Source organism: Cervus canadensis, chromosome 5, assembly GCF_019320065.1.
Source record: "Cervus canadensis isolate Bull #8, Minnesota chromosome 5, ASM1932006v1, whole genome shotgun sequence".
In the NCBI taxonomy this organism is placed as follows: Eukaryota; Metazoa; Chordata; class Mammalia; order Artiodactyla; family Cervidae; genus Cervus; species Cervus canadensis.
The window spans coordinates 52620582-52640308 of NC_057390.1; the positions used below are offsets into that span (position 1 = coordinate 52620582).

At 36.8% G+C, this 19727-nt stretch overlaps 1 protein-coding gene across 5 annotated transcripts in view; it reads right to left on the reverse strand.

Annotated features, from left to right (window-relative positions):
• CTNNA2 (catenin alpha 2) overlaps positions 1-19727 on the reverse strand; it is a 1320456-nt gene that overhangs the window by 45453 nt on the left and 1255276 nt on the right. For all 5 annotated transcript variants that reach the window (XM_043468829.1, XM_043468828.1, XM_043468827.1 and 2 more), the window contains 2 exons: positions 13318-13499; positions 1769-1874 (listed from right to left, as the gene is read on the reverse strand). In XM_043468829.1, coding sequence (XP_043324764.1) covers positions 1769-1874; positions 13318-13499 — 288 coding nt within the window. The remainder of the gene's footprint in view (positions 1-1768; positions 1875-13317; positions 13500-19727) is intronic.

Below are 19727 nucleotides of genomic sequence, written 5' to 3' on the forward strand. Positions count from 1 at the left end.
AACTTCATCTACTTTTACTCCTTAAGAGTCTATCCTAGCACAATCCTCTCTCAGAACCACCTGTCAATCTCTGGTCACTCCACTTATCCCAACATATGCAGAAAATTGCCTCAATATTTGCAGAAAAAAATGCAGCATTCTTTCCTGGCCGGTGCATTTCTGTATGTTTGCATGTATGAGAGCTATTTTCAAATAAACTCATTTTCTCTCCTCTCTTTTATATGAACCTTCTGGGTGACATATGGAACTCAACTTTTGCTGCAAAATGTAGGAAGCTTGGCAATCAGTAGTGCCCTGAAATTAGAAATATAATAATGGTTTGGTCCTTAATCACTACAAATTTCAGGAGATTTTCAAATTTTGGTAATATTTAGTAAATTATTTTTACTCTTAAGTGTTTCTCAAAAATTCAAAAGTAAGCAAAACATTCCTCCAGATTTGCTATCATATATATAATATGAGACAATCTGCTGACTTATTTTAAAAGCAATTCCAATAGTTTAATCATGAGTTTTTCTTCTCAGACTTTAGGAGATGAGTAAATTTGGTATTGACGAGGTATTCTATAATTTGGGAAGTTGAAGGCAAGTATTTAGAGGAACAGTCTTATATTAGAAAATGAGGGAGATAAACTATAGTAAGCAACTTAAAAACCACAGGAGACCACAGCCATTTATGGAGGAGGTGGTTGTGGTTTAGTCCTTAAGTCATGTCCAACTCTTTGTGATCCCATGGCAAATATTCTGGAATGGGTAGCCATTTCCTTCTCCAGGGGATCTTTCTGACCCAGGGGTCAAACCCACATCTCCTACACAACAGGCAGTCTCTTGCATTGCAGGCAGATTCTCTACCAACTGAGCTACAGAGAAGCCCTCCTCCACAGAGGAGGAAAAAATCTTAAATCTTTCAGTGTTCCCAAAGAGAATGATCTGTTTCGTAGTAAATTCGTGTTCATAATGCTTTCACCATGTAAATAACAGTTTATATAATATTTTCTATTGCAGAATCAATATATATTTCAAGACATTTTCCTTTGAAACTGGCTCAAACTGTAAGCCACCATTGTTTAAAGAGATAAGCATCAGTTATTTGAAAGAGTCTATTGCCTAAAGTACACTTATAAGAAATGGCCCATTATTGAAAGAAGACATACTTAGAACAGGATTTTAGAGTTCCAGTTCAGCAAAATAAAATGAAAAGAGTGGAAATAAGCTCAAATATTCAACCTTGAGACTGAGAACTATGTTAACGTGAATCTTAATTCAATCTAAAGGCATAAAAGATACTCTGAGAACTTTGTTAATTTCTGATGCTCTTTGAGTCTGGATGAAAATAAAGCTGAAATCTGAATGTTCTCGATTATGTGGATTTATCACTTTTATGCCAGGACATAAATTATAATGAATTATAAACAGCATCATTATAGTGAGATCAATTATAACAAGAAATAAAGTTGTTTCTTTTGCTTCCCACTTGTGCAATGTCACTGTGTTTCTGAATGAGGACAGCCAGGATAATCCATGATTCCTTGAAGGTTATGTCTCTTAAAAACTGGATACCCTTCTTTCTAAAGGAACTTTGAAAACAGAACCCACCTTTGGCATCAACTCAATCTTGACAGAGTTAGAGGTCAGTTTGTAAAATGTTAGCGATTCTCTACAATTCATTCTTCAGAAGCATTTAATAGAGTGCATAAAACCCATTACAGAACCCAAGAGCTAGTTAATGACCCCACTCAGCATGTGCTTGCTCTTCCCTCTTACATTACCTGATCAGCCACAGCACGGGCTAATTTGTCCATTCGAGAACCTGCTTCGGCAATTTTCTTGGCGGCATTAATGACATCAGATGTATTTTTCAACGGGCCTTTGCCTCTGAAACAACAGGCACAACATAATTAGAAATTCACTTTATGGCAGGAAATAGACACACCTACCATATTGTTTGTCCAGGACTCTGCTTTTGTATTTGATTTGGCTCTGACCATGTTAGAGGAAATTTGAATGTTTTCTTGATTCACTTCAATTTCCATTTAAATAATCCACTTTATTTACATTCATTTTCAAGGAATATTTTTCCCTATTTGGATGGGCATGCTCACATTTTATTCTTTACATGAATTTCTATATTTTTTGAACAGTGGTCCATTAAAAAAGATGATCACTACAAGGGCAATGGGAATTTAACATGTAAATGCTTATCATGTGTCTATGCTGTTGTATACATTTATCTTCATAACAACCCTAACAAGCAGGCATCATCATCCCCATTTTAGAGAAGAGAAAAATAGACTAAAGTGATTAACTCTCTCAAGCTTATGCAAATCATGTGATAAATTCTAAATTTAAATCAGTCTAGCCAAAATAAATGCTCTTTCACTGTCTTTCATACCATGCCCAGCATTATTATTATGCTAATCATATTTTTAAGTCCACTTTGGCTCTTTGGGAAACCATTGTCTCCTGTCCATAACTGGGGACTATTTGGCCAAAATTTCAGAAATCTGCTGAGCTCTTTCTCTTGCTGGCTTATATGCTTCTGGAGCTGACTTATGAAAGAACACTCATAGAACACTGTGTGGCAGTAGATGTCTTCATGTCGCCAAAAACCATTGCCCCAATATTTTCACATAAGGTTTTCAATTAGGTGAACTATTTAATATTACATGTCTTTCAAATATTTATTAGAAAGGAAAAGGAAACTATGCTGCATTATAAATTTTTAAACAAAATGTTGCATATGATATACCTTCTCTTTTCTTGAAAGGTAAATAACATGATAGAATAAATACATTTATTCTTCTATTTTTAGCATTGTTACTGGTGTCCTTGTGCTCGGTTGCTCAGTCATGTCCAACTCTTTGCAACTCCATGGACTGTAGCCTGCCAGGATCCTCTGCCCTTGGCATTTTCCAGGCAAGAATACTGGAGTTGTGATTTCCTATTCCAACTGGTCTCCTTATATGCATGTAAAAATCAATGCATTTTTTAGGACTACAAAATTATAATCCTATAGTTAAACATGTGGTGAGATACAGAGAAAAACTACTCAGATGTCATTTATTTAGATTGCATAGAGAGTAGGCAATGATTGCCATTGTTCCATAATAACATTTTATAAAATGGAAGACTTAAAATGACTTTAGAAAATAAATGTAAATGAAGGGCATTTTATTTCCCTCTTAATTTTGCTTCTGGAATTTTTAGTGTTAGTAGCTAAAAGTAAGATATATTGTGTTCACATGAATGCTTAAACATATATATAGGGAAATTCAAAACTTAAGATATTTCATTTTGCAACATTAACTCTAGAAAGTGAAAGAGGGGAGTGAAAAAGTTGGCTTAAAACTCAACATTCAGAAAACTAAGATCATGGCATCTGGTCCTATCAACTCATGGCAAATAGATGAGGAAACAATGGGAACAGTGAGAGGTTTTATTTTGGGGGGCTCTAAAATCAGTGCAGATGGTGAGCACAGCCATGAAATTAAAAGATGTTTGCTCCTTGGAAGAAAAGTTATGACAACCTAAACAGCATATTAAAAAGTTGAGACATTCCTCTTCCAACAAAGGTCCGTATTCTCAAAGCTATGGTTTTTCCAGTAGTCATGTATGGATGTGAGAGTTGGACTATAAAGAAAGTTGAGCACTGAAGAATTGGTACTTTTGAACTGCGGTGTTGGAGAAGACTCTTGAGGGTCTCTTGGACTGCAAGGAGATCCAACCAGTCCATCCTAAATCAATCCTGAATATTCTTTGGAAGGACTGATGCTGAAGCTGAAACTCTAATACTTTGGCCACCTGATGCGAAGAACAGACACATTGGAAAAGACCCTGATGCTGGGAAAGATTGAAGGTGGGAGAAGAAGGGGACAACAAAGGATGAGATGGTTGGATGGCATCACTGACTCAATGGACATGAGTTTGAGTAAGCTCTGGGAGTTGGTGATGAACCAGGAAGCCTGCAGTCCATAGCGTCGCAAAGAGTCGGACACAACTAAACCACTGAACTGAACTGAACATTAACTCTTCCACAAAAGACATTGACTTCTATCCAGTTGCTATGTAGATTTTTAAATACATAGATTTTTACATGTGCATTTTATATAATATGAGTGAATTAAAGATTCTGTGACAATTTGGCTCTCACTCTCTCACATTATTTTTTAAATTATCTCTAAATAAACTATTGTGTTTGGTTTATATTTTTAAAGGAAATTCTAGATGCAGAATCTGTCAATATTTAATAGTATTCTCATTATTATTTATTTCTCTGTAACTTCCAAACCTTAGAAAATCTTTTTGTACAATATTACTCAGATAAAATAATTGTTAATTTTTGCCTTCATTTTAACCCATTCCTGCTGGAGGAGGGATAAGCTTCCCACTCCAGTATTCTTGGGCTTCCCTTACAGCTCAACTGGTAAAAAATCCTCCTGCAATGCAGGAGACCTGGGTTTGATCTCTGGGTTGGGAAGATCCCCTGGAGAAGGGAAAGGCTACCCACTCCAGTGTTCTGGCCTGGAGAATTCCATGGACTGTATAGTCCATGGGGTTGCAAAGAGTCAGACACAACTGAGCGACTTTCACTTTCACTAACCCATTCACAAAAGGCTGCATTATACTTTATTTTTCATTAATAACAATCTTGGTGTTTGTTTACTTCAAGAATTTCGAAGGATTTGTAGAAATGCTTACTCATGAACCTTTCATGATAACTTTCAACCGTGGATTGATTCTGACATTTATAGAGGCTTGAATCTGTCTGAGGCTCAGGCTCCTAAATTTCAGCTAAAGCATCATTAGAAGCATGTCTTCTTGTAATTAAAAAGAGACTACAGATTCACTATTATATTGTTATTTTAAAAGTTTGAGACTTTAGAATTCACATTGTGGACTCAATTCAATTCTTGGAGTCACAAGTGGATGAAAGGGATGTATTTCATGAAACTAGAGAGCAATGTAGAAATTTTGAGATCATCAAATATTTCCTAGTTTTCTAGCTGAGAAAGCTGAAATCCAAAGAGGAGGCTAAGTGACCTGCCGGAGATGAGAAGAGAAATAAAGGACTGAACCTCTGTGTCCCTAATCACAATTTTGTTGGTTGCCAAGGAGGAGGGGTGGAGGAGGGAAGGACTGGGAAGGTAGGATTAGCAGATGCAAACTATTATTATGTAGAAGGAATAAATACCAAAAAGCTCTTACCCACTGCAATGTTGTGAGGTAATTAGCCTCCAACTAATAAAAATAATTGAAAAAAAAAAAAAAAGCTCTTACTATATAGCACAGGGCACTATATTCAATGTTGTGCTCAGCTGCTCAGTCGTGTCTGAGTTTTTGTGATCCCATTGACTGTAGCCCATCAGTCTCCTCTGTGGGAAAAAGTCCATGGAATTTTCCAGGCAAGAATACTGGAGTGCGCTATTTCCTTCTCCAAGGGATCTTCCTGACCCAGGGAGGGAACCCGCATGTCCTGCATCTTCTGGCATTGGCAGGAGATTCTTTACCACTGAGCCACCTGGGAAGCCCACTATATTCAATACCACATGATAAAACATAATGGAAAAGAACATTTTTTAAAACATCTATATGTGTATAACTGGGTCCCTTTGCTGCACAGCAGAGGCTAGCATAACATTGTTGATCAATTATACTTTAATTAAAAAAATTTTAAATATTACAAGAAGAGATTTATGAGTTAGAAAATAATAGAACATGGGATGGACAGGTTGCTATATTTAAAACAGATGAGCAACCAGGACCCATTGGATAGCAAAATATTGCATATGGAATACTGCTCAAGGTTATGTGGCAGCCTGGATGGGAGGGGAGACTGGGAAAGAATGGATGCATGCATATGTAAGGCTGAGTCCTTTTGCTGTTCACCTGAAACTATCACAACATTGCTTATTAATCGATTACAGTGAGTGAAAGTCTCTCAGTCCTATGCGACTCTTTGTGACCCCATGGACTGTAGCCCACCATCCTCCTCTGTCCATGGAATTTTCTAGGCCAGAATAGTGGAGTGAGTAGCCATTCCCTTCTCCAGGGGATCCTCCCAACCCAGGGGTTTAAGCCAGCTCTCCCGCATTGCAGGTGGATTCTTTATCATCTGAGCCACCAGGGAATACCCAATACAAAATAAAAGTTTTTTTGTTTTTTGTTTTTTTTTTAAAAGAAAACAATAGAACACAGAAAATAAACAAATCTAAAACTGGTTCCAAAAAAAAAAAGAAGGGAAAACTGATATAGAAAATAAACCTAGTTTGTTAACAAGAAAAAAAATCAAGTGAAGAAAATGTCACTTGAATGTTAGAGTGGGTTTGTACATGCTCACAAGAGCTGAGTGTAAAACTGTCAGTAGACACATTGGTATCTTGAAACCTGCCATGATAGTACTCCTTCTATGGCTTCTTTTTTTTCCTCTAGGAAATTAGAAAGCTGCTGCCAAAAGTCAACTTAGTAGAAAGGATACATGTATCCTTTCTTTCCCAAACTCCCCTCCCACCCAGGCTGCCACATAACACTGAGCCCTGTTCCAAGTTGAGAGAAAGTCTATTGTGACTGAAGGAGGTTGCAGGGTCTTCTGGAGCTGGAAGATGGTTATAAAGTTTATAATATTTAAGGTATACATTTCTTTAACGCATTTTTCTACAGGTATATTTCATAATTTAAAATTATATTTATTTACTTACTTTTCTGTCAATCTGATATATATGAAAAAATGTAATTTTATGTTCCATGATGGTTGAGGAATCTGAGTCACATTATCATTTATCATTTATTGATCACTACAATTAATCATTCATATGCCCTTTTCTCTGAGTTTTTATTCAAGTTTTTTTACACATTTCTCCATTATTTTCTTTTTTTTACCTAAATTACTTGTCTCTGTTTTTTAGATATTTTGAATTTTGATCTTTTGTTGATCATGTTGCAAATTACTTCTTCCAGTCTTAGCCTGTATGTTTACTTTTGTAACAGCTTTTTTAAAGTATAAATTTTAATTTTATTGTGGTCAAATGTATCAATCATTTCTACTAGAGTTTGCACTTTTTGAAACTTCTTTAAGAAGTTCTTCCTGTTGAAAGTGTTAGCTTATACTATGGTGGTAATCATTTTGCTATATAAATATGTATAATATATATTTTGCTATATATATACATATATACATATATTTCAGAAAATTGATATTCACATGCAAAAGAATGAAGCAAGACCTTTAACTCATAGCATATAAAAAATTAACTGGAAGTGGATTGTAAGAGCTAATCTATACATATCATACAAGAAAACTTAAGGGAAAAACTTCATGACATTGGATTTGGCAATGATTTCGTGAATATGACACCAAGAACACAGACAGCAGCAGCAATATTAATTAACAAATTCGACTCTATCAAAATTTAAAATCTGTGAATTAAAGGACACGATCAACAGAGTAAAAATGCAGCCCATAGAATAACAGAAAATATTTTTAAATCCTCTATCTGACAAGTGGTTAAAACCCAGAACATAGAAAAACTCCTACAACTCAGCACTAAAAATCAACCTGAATTTAAAAAAAAAAAAAAAAATGGGCAAAGTGCTTAAATATACATTTCTCAAAAGAAGATATACAATAGCTAATCAGTACATGAAAAGATGCTTAACACCACTGATTATTAGGAAAATACAAATCAAGATCACAGTGAGATACCATCTCATACTAAAATGGTTACTGTAAAAACAAAAATAAAACAAAAACTAAAAATAAGAAGTCTTGGCAAGGATGTGAATAAGTTGCAACTTTTGTATACCATTGATGGGAATGTAAAATGGTGCAGCTGCTATTTAAAACCAAACAGTGGTTCCTCAAAAAATTAAACACAAAACTACCATATGGTCTAGCAATTCCAATTCTGGGTGGAATACCAAAGGATTGAAAGCAAGATCTCAGAGAGGTATTTGTATACCCATGTTCACAGCAAAACTATTCATAACCCAAGTGCTCCAAAATTGATGAATGGATAAGCAAAATATAATATATATATATATGTATATATATATATATATATATAATAAAATATTATTTAGCCTTAAGAAGAAATGAAAGTCTGACATGAACTATAACATGGCTGAACCTTGAGAACATTTCTGTTGTTGTTCAGTTGCTAAGTTGTGTTGGATTCTTCGCAACTCCATGAACTGCAGCATGCCAGGCTTCCTGTCCTTCACTATCTCCCTGAGTTTGTTCAGTCTGTCCATTGGGTCAGTGATGGCATCCAACCATCTCATCCTCTGTCACCCCCTTCTCCTCTTGCCCTCAATCTTTCCCAGCATCAGGGTCTTTTCCAATGGGTGGCCTTTTCACATCAGGTGGCCAAAGTACTGGAGCTTCAGCATCAGTCCTTCCAGTGAATATTCAGGCCTGATTTCCTTTAGGAATGACTGGTTTGATTGCCTTACTGTCCAAGGGACTGTCAAGAGTCTTCTTCAGCACCACTGTTCAAAAACACCAATTCTTTGGCATTCAGTCTTCTTTATGGTCCAACTCTCACATACATATATGATTACTGGTTGAGAACATTATGCTAAGTGAAACAAGCCAGTCACAAAGAGAAAAGTGTTATTTGTTTCCACTACAAGAGATACTTAGTCAAGTTCATGGTGACAGAAAGAAGAATGGTGGTTGCCAGGTGCTGAGGGGAGAGGGGAATGAGGGATGAAGAGTTCAATGGCCAGAGTTTCTGTTGGGGAAGATGAAAAAGTGCTAGAGAAGGATGTTGGTGACAGTTGCACAACAACGTCAGTATGCTTAGTGTCACAGAACTGTGCGTTAAAAAATGCTTAAAATGGTAAATTTCATTGTATCTATTCTTCACTACAATAAAAAAAAAACAATTTAAACAGCCATATGTGATTGGGGCTACTGTATTGGTCAACACAGGGCTAAATGAGCAACAGTCTTTGGAAAAATGTGAAGTGGGAACAAAAATAAAAAATGGTCAACAACAAATATATAGATAGATATAGATAGATCTATAGATCAGATCCCAAAACATCAGACATTTGAGACTTCCTGTCAGTGGACAGTGGGTTTCCCAGGTGGCTCAGAGGTAAGGAATCTGCCTGCCAATGCAGGAGACACAGGTTCAGTCCCCGGGTCAGGAAGATCCCCTGGAGAAGGAAATGGCAACCTAATACAGTATTCTTGCTTGGGAAATCCCATGGACAGAGGAGCCTGGCAGGCTACAGTCCATGGGGCTACAAAGAATCAAACATGACTTAGCAACTGAACATGATAACACAACATGATCAGTGGACAGCAGTGTTGACAAAGTGACTGAGCCCACTGGTTGTAGCTCCCAGTCTCAAACTAATGGCTTAGACCCTATGTCTCTCCCTAATTCAGATCAGGTTCTCTATTTTGGGAATTTTGAAAGGTGCTTTGAGGAACCTTGTGACCTTAAAGACAGAAGACATGCTATTGTACCACTGGAAACATATTTTTAGTTTTCTTGATAAAACATCAAGAGTGAAATTAACTCTACTATATAGATTCATGAAATGTCTCTTTTGGCAATAGGTAATTTTTATACAAGGGTCAATATTTGGAAGCTTTCCCAGGAAATGGTCAATGCAAAAAAAACAAAAAAAGCCATCGAAATCTATTATCATGTTACTGCTATCCACAACTAAACAACTAATTAATATTTATTTCATGAAAAGGTAAGGGGTATTAATGTGAAAAATCAATGTGTGAGTACACTCTGAATTAATGTACTCAGCACCCAGAATTCTTTAATTCTGAGTATATCCAAATTAAAACTATTTATTTGCTATAGTTTTCTCAATACCTCTAACTGATCAATATAAGATGCGACTCTCCAGTAATGAGGTATCGTTAGGTTAGGAGTATATTTATAAATGCACTGAATCACAGAAGCCTCTTTTTAGAACCAGAGTCCATAAAACACAGTTGGGAAATATCCCTTTCACCAATCAGCTGAAGCAATGTAAAGACAGCACAGTGGAAAAGTTGAATTAATCTGGGGATTAAAGATAAGTCAGGTAGACTGCAGAACCATTAGCTGAACCATGCAAGGAAATAACATTTAGAGAATGGTCTTGAAGCTGAAGTACAAATATGTAAAAAATTGAAGTACATAAAAATTTGAGAAGGAATCTAAGGGTCAATAAAGATAGGCTTTGGATAGCAAACTCAAGACTTTTATATTATTTTATGAAAACAGGAAAGAAAATTTTGGTGCAAAGGAGTTGGACAGATGCCATTTAATGGCCAGATATGGCATAAGTGAACAGACAAGAGTCAAGAATTAGAACTGAAAGACTAGTTGAATTGTCACTTGGGCTGGAGTCCTGACTGACCACACCAAGGCAGGAATGAAGTTTGGGAATACTGGGGTGATTACTTGATCTTTTAGTCTAGTGCTCAATAGTTTACAGTTGATTGTAACCTGAAAGCTTTCTATTAGCCTGAACACAGTTCCTTTCAAGATCAGAACTTATAGCTGATCTAGAAAGGCAGCTTTGTCTCTTGCTGTACAATTAAATGTGAGTTTCTCTCCGAACTGCTGCCATCTACACACCTTTTGTTCCTAGGAAACAAGACTGGCACATGCTATTTCCATGGATTCACCCTCTGCAGGACATCATTTCTGCCAGCGCCCATGAGATGGAAGTCAAGAAATGAACAGAAAAAGATGTGAGGCATAACCACTTTTATCCACCATGACCAAGTTATTACACAAGTAATGAGGTAGAACCTCTCTACCTTTAATAATAATGGGGTGGATATCATTGAGATTACTGAATCAAATTAATGAATTAGCTATCGATAAGAAGAAAACAAGATAATAAATGCAAGGGTGTTTTTTTTTTTCTTTCATTGAAATGCCCTATAAATGTGTGATCTGAAAGTCAAGTTCCAATTCCTACTCAGCTACTTCCTTTCCTTTAAATAAGAGAACACAGTACCTAAGAGTCATTAGAGGTATACAGCTGACATAATTCCTCCTTAAAGTGGAAAACCCAAGATAACAGTAGTGCATAGGGTCAAGTGCAGTGAATTTAGGTGAGAGGCACAAAGAAAGGTTCAAATTAGCTACCTCTTTGCAAAAGAAGAGGCTCTACAGATGGCGAAGCAGCAAAACCTCAGCTTACTATGTTTCATTTCCAATTGACACCCTCTCCTGTTTCTCTGGCTATTAACAACTGTATCTCCCTTTTGGCCTCACAAAGGGGCATAAAACTACTCATCAGGCAGCAGGAAAAAAACGATAACCAGTAACAGTCTAGACATTTCATTATTCAAATCAGCATAAAATGATTATGCAAAATCCCTAGGAATTGAAGTGACCCTCTTTTCACTTTTAAAACTATACTTTGACTAATAGAAAATCTGTCTTAAATATCCTTTAACAAGACCCCTCAAATGTATCTCTCTTCTTTGACACAGTCATAAATAATCCAGAGCATTGTAAAACATCTTCCTGATCTTAACTAGCAACATGACTCGATTCATCATTCACTTTAAATTAATGAGATTATTTGTTCAAGAGATTATTAATGGGTCGTATAATATCCATCAGATAAAGTATGAAGACAATGTTGAAAGCAAGCAAATTAAGTCATCACAGGCCTTGAAAAGCAATGACTGAGGCTACCCATGAGAGTCTGATTTGTAGGAAATTAAGATTTAATTAATGGTTCAGACTATATTTCCCTACTATTATTTTTGAGTGTGAAATAAATCTATGAAACCAGCAAAGACCAGCCAAATGTACAAATTTGAACTTATAATGAATACAATGACATTTAAAATCTTGAAAGTCACCGTTAAAACATTAAGTCATTCCACTGAAGTCAAAAACAACTTTAAAATATTTGGAGAAAGGACCAAGCAATGTCATCAGTACATATTAACCAGAGGCAAAAGGTAAGGAGGATAGGGCAGAGATGTGTCATATTTTATTATAAGCTATATAATTCATTGTGGTCTTCCCAGGTGGTTCAGCAGTAAAGAAAACATCTGCCAATGCAAGAGATGCAGTCTCAATTCCTGGGTCGGGAAGATACCCTGGAAAAGGAAATGGCAACCCACTCCAATAATCTTGCCTGGAAAATCCCATGAACAGAGGAGCCTGGCAGGCTATAGACCATGGGATCCTAAAAGAGTCGGACATGATTTGGGGACTAAAACAACAACATAATTAATTGTAGCCTTTTCTTACGAAAAGCACTCAACAATCATTTAAAAAACTGTCACCATAAGGTAATGTCTTGACATTGTCACATCTTATATAACTTTAATAACAAATACCACGTTGAATCATTAAAAGACTTTTGCTCATGTTTCTCTGTGTGTCTGTGTTTCCCAGAAAAACAAAATCTACAGTAAAATGGTAACTTTCACTCATATGGTAGGATACTTTATAACTGCATTACCTGTTTGGATTTTAAACTCTCCTGTGAAGTTCATAAGAAGAGTATTACTTTCCTCCTTTACAAACGAATAAAGACAGTAAGAGACTGATCTAGAATCACCTGGTATTTGGACTGAAAAATCCAGGGATCTTTTCATTGAGCTTTGCTCTCCCTTGGTCTGCCCTTCGTGTGGTTGGAAGGGCAGAAATGTCAGCTCCCTTTAAAGAGGAGACTATAAAAATGCAAAAGAAGAAACAGCAATGACCCCTGAGGAAAAAAAGGCTCCTGACAAAATTCTGACTGGTCTCCTGATTTATTAAAAATACTGCTCAGAGCAAAAGGGTCTAAAACTTATACAACGTTTAATTTTCCTGTCACAACTATAGAATCAGATGGTTGAACCCAATTCTTTGTATGTAAGTAAAAAATATGAGCTGAAATTAAATACTAAATCATGAGCTAGCATTAAAAGACATCACATGCCAACATGCCCCTCCCACATATATATATACATATTTTTAACCTGAGGGATATTAGCAAATCATACACTTTATCTTCAGAATAATATTTAAACACACTGCAAAACAGCATAGACCAAAAATCAGTCCCCCAAGCTCCAGGAGTTTGATTTTATGACTAATTCAGGATGGATAATTAAAACAATACTAATTACAGAAATGAATCTGTTCTTTTTGACCAAAAAGACCTATCTGCTAAGAACCAGGCTCAGATCATGTTGCCTTACACATGTAAATTTTATAATACCACTCCCTGCTTTGATGGAGCCTTTTAATTTTTCAGCAGGCTTTTCACATACTAATACCCACTATTATGATGCCTCTGTTATTTTTAATGAGAAAACCTTCCTCTTCCTGTCTCCATGCCTCACCTTGTGAAGTCTGTCATCTCCATCATGATCATACACATCTGTTTGGCCAGCACAATGATATCATTGCCGCTGTCATCCCATTTGGCTACTTCCGCGTCCAGCTTGCTTTTCTCTTGGTGGAATATCTCCACCTGTTCAGCTATTTTTGCCTTCTCCTCTTGTGGTAGTTGTGCCATGATGGCCTGTGTGGGTTACAGAAAAAGTATGACTAATGATGACAAAGGGAGCCCAGACAGAAGGTCAACTCTGCCCCCAGTTAACAGCAAACCCAGACCCTGACGAGGCTGGTAGGCCGTCCCACCACTCTGGAAAATACCCTTTTCTCCAGCCCCAGGAAAGAAAAATGACAGACTGGTAAGGTCCCTAAATTTCCTGTCCCCATTCCCACACACAAAAAATAACCAAGATCCAAAGGGACGTGCACGTTGACAGTAGCAGAACCTCTCTATCGCTATGATGACATATGTTTGTTCAAAAGAATCTATTCCTGACAATTTTTATGTTTGGTCTTGGGAAACTTTTACCAGATGAAAGAATGCACCTCTTTCAACACTGAAATCTGTTCAGAGAAGGGAAAAAAGAGAACAGGCCTTCTGTTGCCAGGAAGGAAAAGAATTTTTTTTTCCATTTATTTTTATTAGTTGGAGGCTAATTACTTTATAATATTGTAGTGGTTTTTGTCATACATTGACATGAATCAGCCATGGCTTTACACGTATTCCCCATCCCGATCCCCCCTCCCACCTCCCTCTCTACCCGATCCCTCTGGATCTTCCCAGTGCACCAGGCCTGAGCACTTGTCTCATGCATCCAACCTGGGCTGGTGATCTGTTTCACTCTAGATAATATACATGTTTTGATGCTGTTCTCTTGAAAAGAATTTTAAAGAATATCTGAGTATCCCAAGTGGGGTGGGGAGACAATCTGTGGGTGTTAATGAAGCCATCCATGGTTAAATGCCAAACAGAAATCCCTTATCCAGGGCACTTCAGGGATGGCATATCCATTCCCAGTCCTTGGCACTGTGGAAATCCTGGGTCAGCCATGGCTCCTATGCACAGAAAAGCTGTGATGGGATGAAATGTAGGATTAGGAAGGAAAAGTTGATTTTCAACAGTTGCTAGTAGGGGAATGTAGAAAAGGAAGAATTACTGTTGATTCTCACTATTTGTGGATTTTTTTTTTATTTACACATTTTCCTACTCTTTAAAATCTATCTGAACTCCCAAATCAATATTTGTGATGCTTTCAGTCATTCACAGACATGCGCAGAGCTGCCAAAATTTGAGTCATCCAACATCCATGTTCCCAGATGAAGTGGAACAAGGGTGTTTCTGCCTTCTAGTATTAGCACTCATACCAGAAACAAGTGTCCTTTTTGCAGTCTATTTACTACCACATTTTCCACATCTTGGCACCTTTTGTTGGTGGTTTAGCTGTTTAACATGGTCCCCAACCCTAGTGTAGAGGTGCTGTCTCATATCTCTAAGCGCAAGAAGGCTGCAAAGTGCCTAATGAAGAAAATATATGTATTATATGAACTTTGTTTATACATCAGTTTCAGTGCTCTTAGATATGAGTTCAATGTTCATGAACCAAATCAATGGAAAAAACAGAAGCATTCATTAAACAAGCTTATGTATTGATGGGTTGAAGGAAATGTTAAGACTAGCAGCTCTCAGGAACCTAACCCTGTATTTCCCATAGGAACAATGAATCTGTAGTTGCTAATTTAAGTGTTCACATTGACCTTATAGAACATGAGGCCATGAATAAAGAGAATCAACTGTATTTGTTAAACACTATTTATGTAGCAGGTGTTGAGTGAAATGTCTGACACCAGTTCATGGCATCTGCCCAGAACCTTTTGCAGCCTGAATCACTGAAAGGAGCATGTAGATCAGTGTGTTAGCACTGGTGTCCCTTTGGTGCTGGGATACATGTATGCTCTAGAAGAAAGACCAAGAAAGCATGATTTGGGATACATACAGCTTTTACAAAGGACAAGTAAATAACACCAAAAAAACAAAACTGCTTTCTAAATTGTAAAGCTCCTCCCAGTATAAGTGAATAGTTCAAAGGAGACGTAGCTGATATCTAACTGAAATATCAGGGGATACAAGATTAGAAGAACTGAGCTCAATCTGGCTCTGTCACTGACTTAAGACCTTATTGCTACTGGATCACATCCTTAACTTTTTGAAATATAAGATTAGTAGACAATTACCTCAATTACATCCAAATGCTATGATGGACAGAAAATAAAATAATAAATGTGCTACATGTTTGTCTGAAAAAAATGACAGTAAGCATGTATGGGATTATTGTTACCATTGTTATCATTATTTCTATGAGCTTTCCTTTCCAGCTGCTTCTCTAGCTTATTACATAGTTGTCATCAAAGAGAAGAAATGGAATCAGAGACTGTGTGACTGACTACCTATAAATGGAAATCAACATGATTCTTTGAACACAGGCATGCATCCTGGGTACTATACTAAAAGACTTAAAATGTCAAACATTTAATCTTCTTAATTATTGTATAAGATTAATACTATTATTACCCCTATTTTATTAATGATGATACCAAGATCCAGGAAAGTTAATTAACTCTGAACATTACACAACTAATGAGCTGTAAGAAAAGGATTCAAAGCCAGGTCAGCTAACACCACACTTAAGCATCCTGCACAATGAGATCACCACGCAGGACAGTGCAGTTAGACACTGCCTAGTGATCCCAGTCCAATGGGGCAAAGGTCACGAAACTGCAGCCTCTGTCCACCAGGCTGAGCAGCCTAGAGTCAAGGCTTCATCTGCCCAGGGCAAAGGGGTTCCTTGGTCTGATTTGCATAAAGGTGTCCTTGAACTAGCAGCTTCCCACATGCTACCTCTTACCAACAGTGTCTACTAAACGCCATGCAGGTATGTGTGTGACTTTGTACCAATAGCATGTGTTTTCATGTGCATGATGTCTGTGTATGTATGTGTGTATATATATATACATACATAAACTTAGGTCTATAAATATGTGTGTGCATGTGTATACAAATATTAAAAATCCATATCTTAAAAGTCAAACTAGTTCAGATACAATAGTTAAAGTATTTAAAATACTACTATTCAAAAAATATTTTAAAGTACTTTTAAAATGTATTTAAAAAGAGTTAATATACAAAAGAGTTTGTTATAAACTCACATATGCAACATCATACTAATTCCAAGGCAGCTATTACAATACTTTTGAGATAGGTTTGGATTTGCACAAGTTTCCTAAAGCACCCCATCTGATATTCTAAAGGTGTCTAAGGTTCATTTGTCCTCCTCATACAAAATTGATAACCATGTTTTACTTATACCCTACAAGTCCTAACCAGCATCATTTAAAGCATCTATTAGGTGCTTCTCTTAAAAAAAAAAAAAGAATCTATAAAACTGCTGGGCAGACCTCCAGATTCTACATTCAACATCCAGATTCTAGCAATAAACCTATCATTGTCCCCAAAGGATTAATTTGTGCATTAAAAGGTTACACGTGTCTGTCAACTGTTATCACTTGAGTTTAAATTGTCCAGTTTAGTATTTGAATATTAACTGCCTTACTCTAATTCTCTGATTTCTATTAATGCCCTGCCTCTGACTTCCTTTTGAGCTTCCTGAGGGCAAAGACCCCAGCATCCACCTCCGTGTAGAAACTAAATGCATACCTTTTGATTGACTGTTCACACATCTCTCCACTCACCCTATTGACACAATTTGAGAGAAGTTAACAGAACTGACAAATGTTTTCTGAGGGCACAATTCGGAAGAAAAACCAACCCCTTCAAAGCAAATTTGCAAAGGAAGCTGTTACTTTGATTCTGGGGGTGCTTCACCCACATAATGCACTTAATGGCGTGTGACTTGGGTGTAAGAGTCATTACATTTGCTTCTGCTAACGTAGCTATCGATGAAGCAAAGTCGTTTCCTAAATATTCTTAAAAATCTCTTGGTTTTTAAAAATTCATAATTGACCTTTTCTGAAACTGGAATTTAAAAAAAGGTTATCTATAAACAGTAGATCACAAACTGTGAAATTTGCAAGTTAATCAAATTAAAATTCAACACATGAGTTTTAATTAGGTCTTATCAATGTAACTCAGCAGTTTGAAATGTTAACACATTAAAGCCCTTCTAGCTAGGGGAAAAAAAAAAAGCTTAGAGGCTGGCTACATTCAAGTCAAGTTGAATACAAAATACATAATGTGCAATTGTTCATTCCCTCAAACTAAGGAAACATAAGAAAAAGGGTTTCGATGGCACAGGGGAAAGAGAACAAATCAGCTTTTCTGTTTGTGTCATGTGGTTGCCAGGAGTGGTCTGAGATTTTCCTCTGCTTTCTGTGTAGCCAACCACAGCTGCCAGATTTTTGATCTGGGACCCCAATTCGGTGGCCTCAGAGACTTGAATGCACAACGTTTCTTACCCCGCTGCCTCAGGCTCCTAGTCTTTCCTCTGAACATACAAGCATTTTTTTGTGTGTGATTGTTCTAAACTTTATTAAGTGAAGAAAGTGAAAGTGTTAGTCACTCAGTCATGTCTGACTCTTTGCGACCCCATGGGCTGTAGCCCACCAGTCTCCTCTGTCTGTGGAATTCTCCAGGCAAGTATACAGGAGTGGGTTACCATTTCCTTCTCCAGAGGATCTTCCCAACCCAGGGATTGAACCCAGGTCTTTGACTGAATCCAGACTCTATTGTCTGAGTCACCAGTAAAGCCCAAACTTTATTAAATAAAAGTGTATATCACTGACACAAGCCAACAACCTCTCAGTCCAGAATTTTTAGGCAATTAAAATCTCAAGGAGCTTTTTTCTAGTCTCAAAAGAATTCTTTTCCCAATCCCAAGATGAAAAATGACTTTTAAAGTCTTTGGACATCTGAACTGAAAAGTGTTAGTATCTTAAACACACAGCAATAGTCTACCATGAAAGGTTTAAGTATATGCATGTTTATAAATAATGATTTGAAAGGTTAAAACTTAATGTGCCCATTTCTCTTCACTTGGTTTTAAAGCACGATAATAAACATAAGTAATTAAGGAGTGGGTGACTTTTACTTGTCTCAGGCTGTGAAGTGAATTGGAAAATTGAGATTCTTGTCTCATTAATTCAAGTGAAAACTTTCAGGATGGTCTAAATTATCCAGCCTTTTCAGGTTAAACTACTGGCCAGCCTTCTAATGAATGACTATGTTATGCTACAAGCATCATCATCTTCTTCATAAACTTAACATTATGTAATAACTCTCGGGATACTTTTCATCATGCATTTCTCCTAATGACATTATGAAGTACATGTATATATATAAAGAGAGAGAGACGGAGAGAGAGGGCACACACAAGGAGATGAGACATAGTGAGGTTAAGAAAGTTACCCCAAAGCCATACAGCTTGCCCAAATCCATTTTTAAAATAAGGTTTGTGTGACTCCAAGTAATATGTTTTATCATGAAGGTTAAATGCCCAAGAGTTGTTGTTGATTAATTTTAACTACGTCGACTTTTGAAGAAAGAAGTTTATAAGATATCATGTTTAGGATCAAAGGGCCTGATAATTTCTGTATTTTATCAGATCAGGGTATGATTGTTCTCCATTCAAATCCTCTCTCTCTCTCTCTCTCTCTGTTTCTCTCTCATAAAGCATTGTAGACAAGCAGCAGACGGGAACACACAAAGGGAACAAAGCTTAACTCTAATTTCAGAATTTGAGAACAACATTGGAAAGGGCACTAAAGTCTTTTTTCCCACCTTAACCTCCTCTTGGATTTAATTTGCCATTTTCAGAGAATTTGGCTGAATGAGAACACAAAGTAACCAGAGGAGAGCTGGAAAGGGTGCTGGAAAGAGCAACTGCCTCTGTCAGAGACAACTTTTGCCTCCTCCACACTTTTGAACAAGTTAACACACTTCTCTGGTCAAAAGTTCGACCATCTGTCATCTCAGTAATTCAATGCACCCTCTTATTTCCAACTTATGGCCGTAATTCTATGTCTCTGATTTGTCATCATATAATTATAGGCTTAAATAGGCTGACTCAATAACTAATGCTGTCTGCTGCAACTTACTCATACAAACCTCATGATGGTTCGCAAAGACAAATCAGCAAGTGCTGAATTACAGGGGTAGTTTGTTCTTACTATCCTGGCCCATGTGATGAACATGCTGAAAAAACTTTCAAAAAAGACCATTGTCTTCTCACCTACTGGGTGAAGAAATAATAGATGATGAAGATAGATGTCATCTGACTTTTGTTTCCACTCACCGTAACTGACTTGACCTTGAATGTAAGATGCATGAAATGGAAGTATAATGGGACTGTATTTTTCCTTGTAAAAAGTGAGGCTGTACCAATACTAAGTTGCAGTTAGTCAA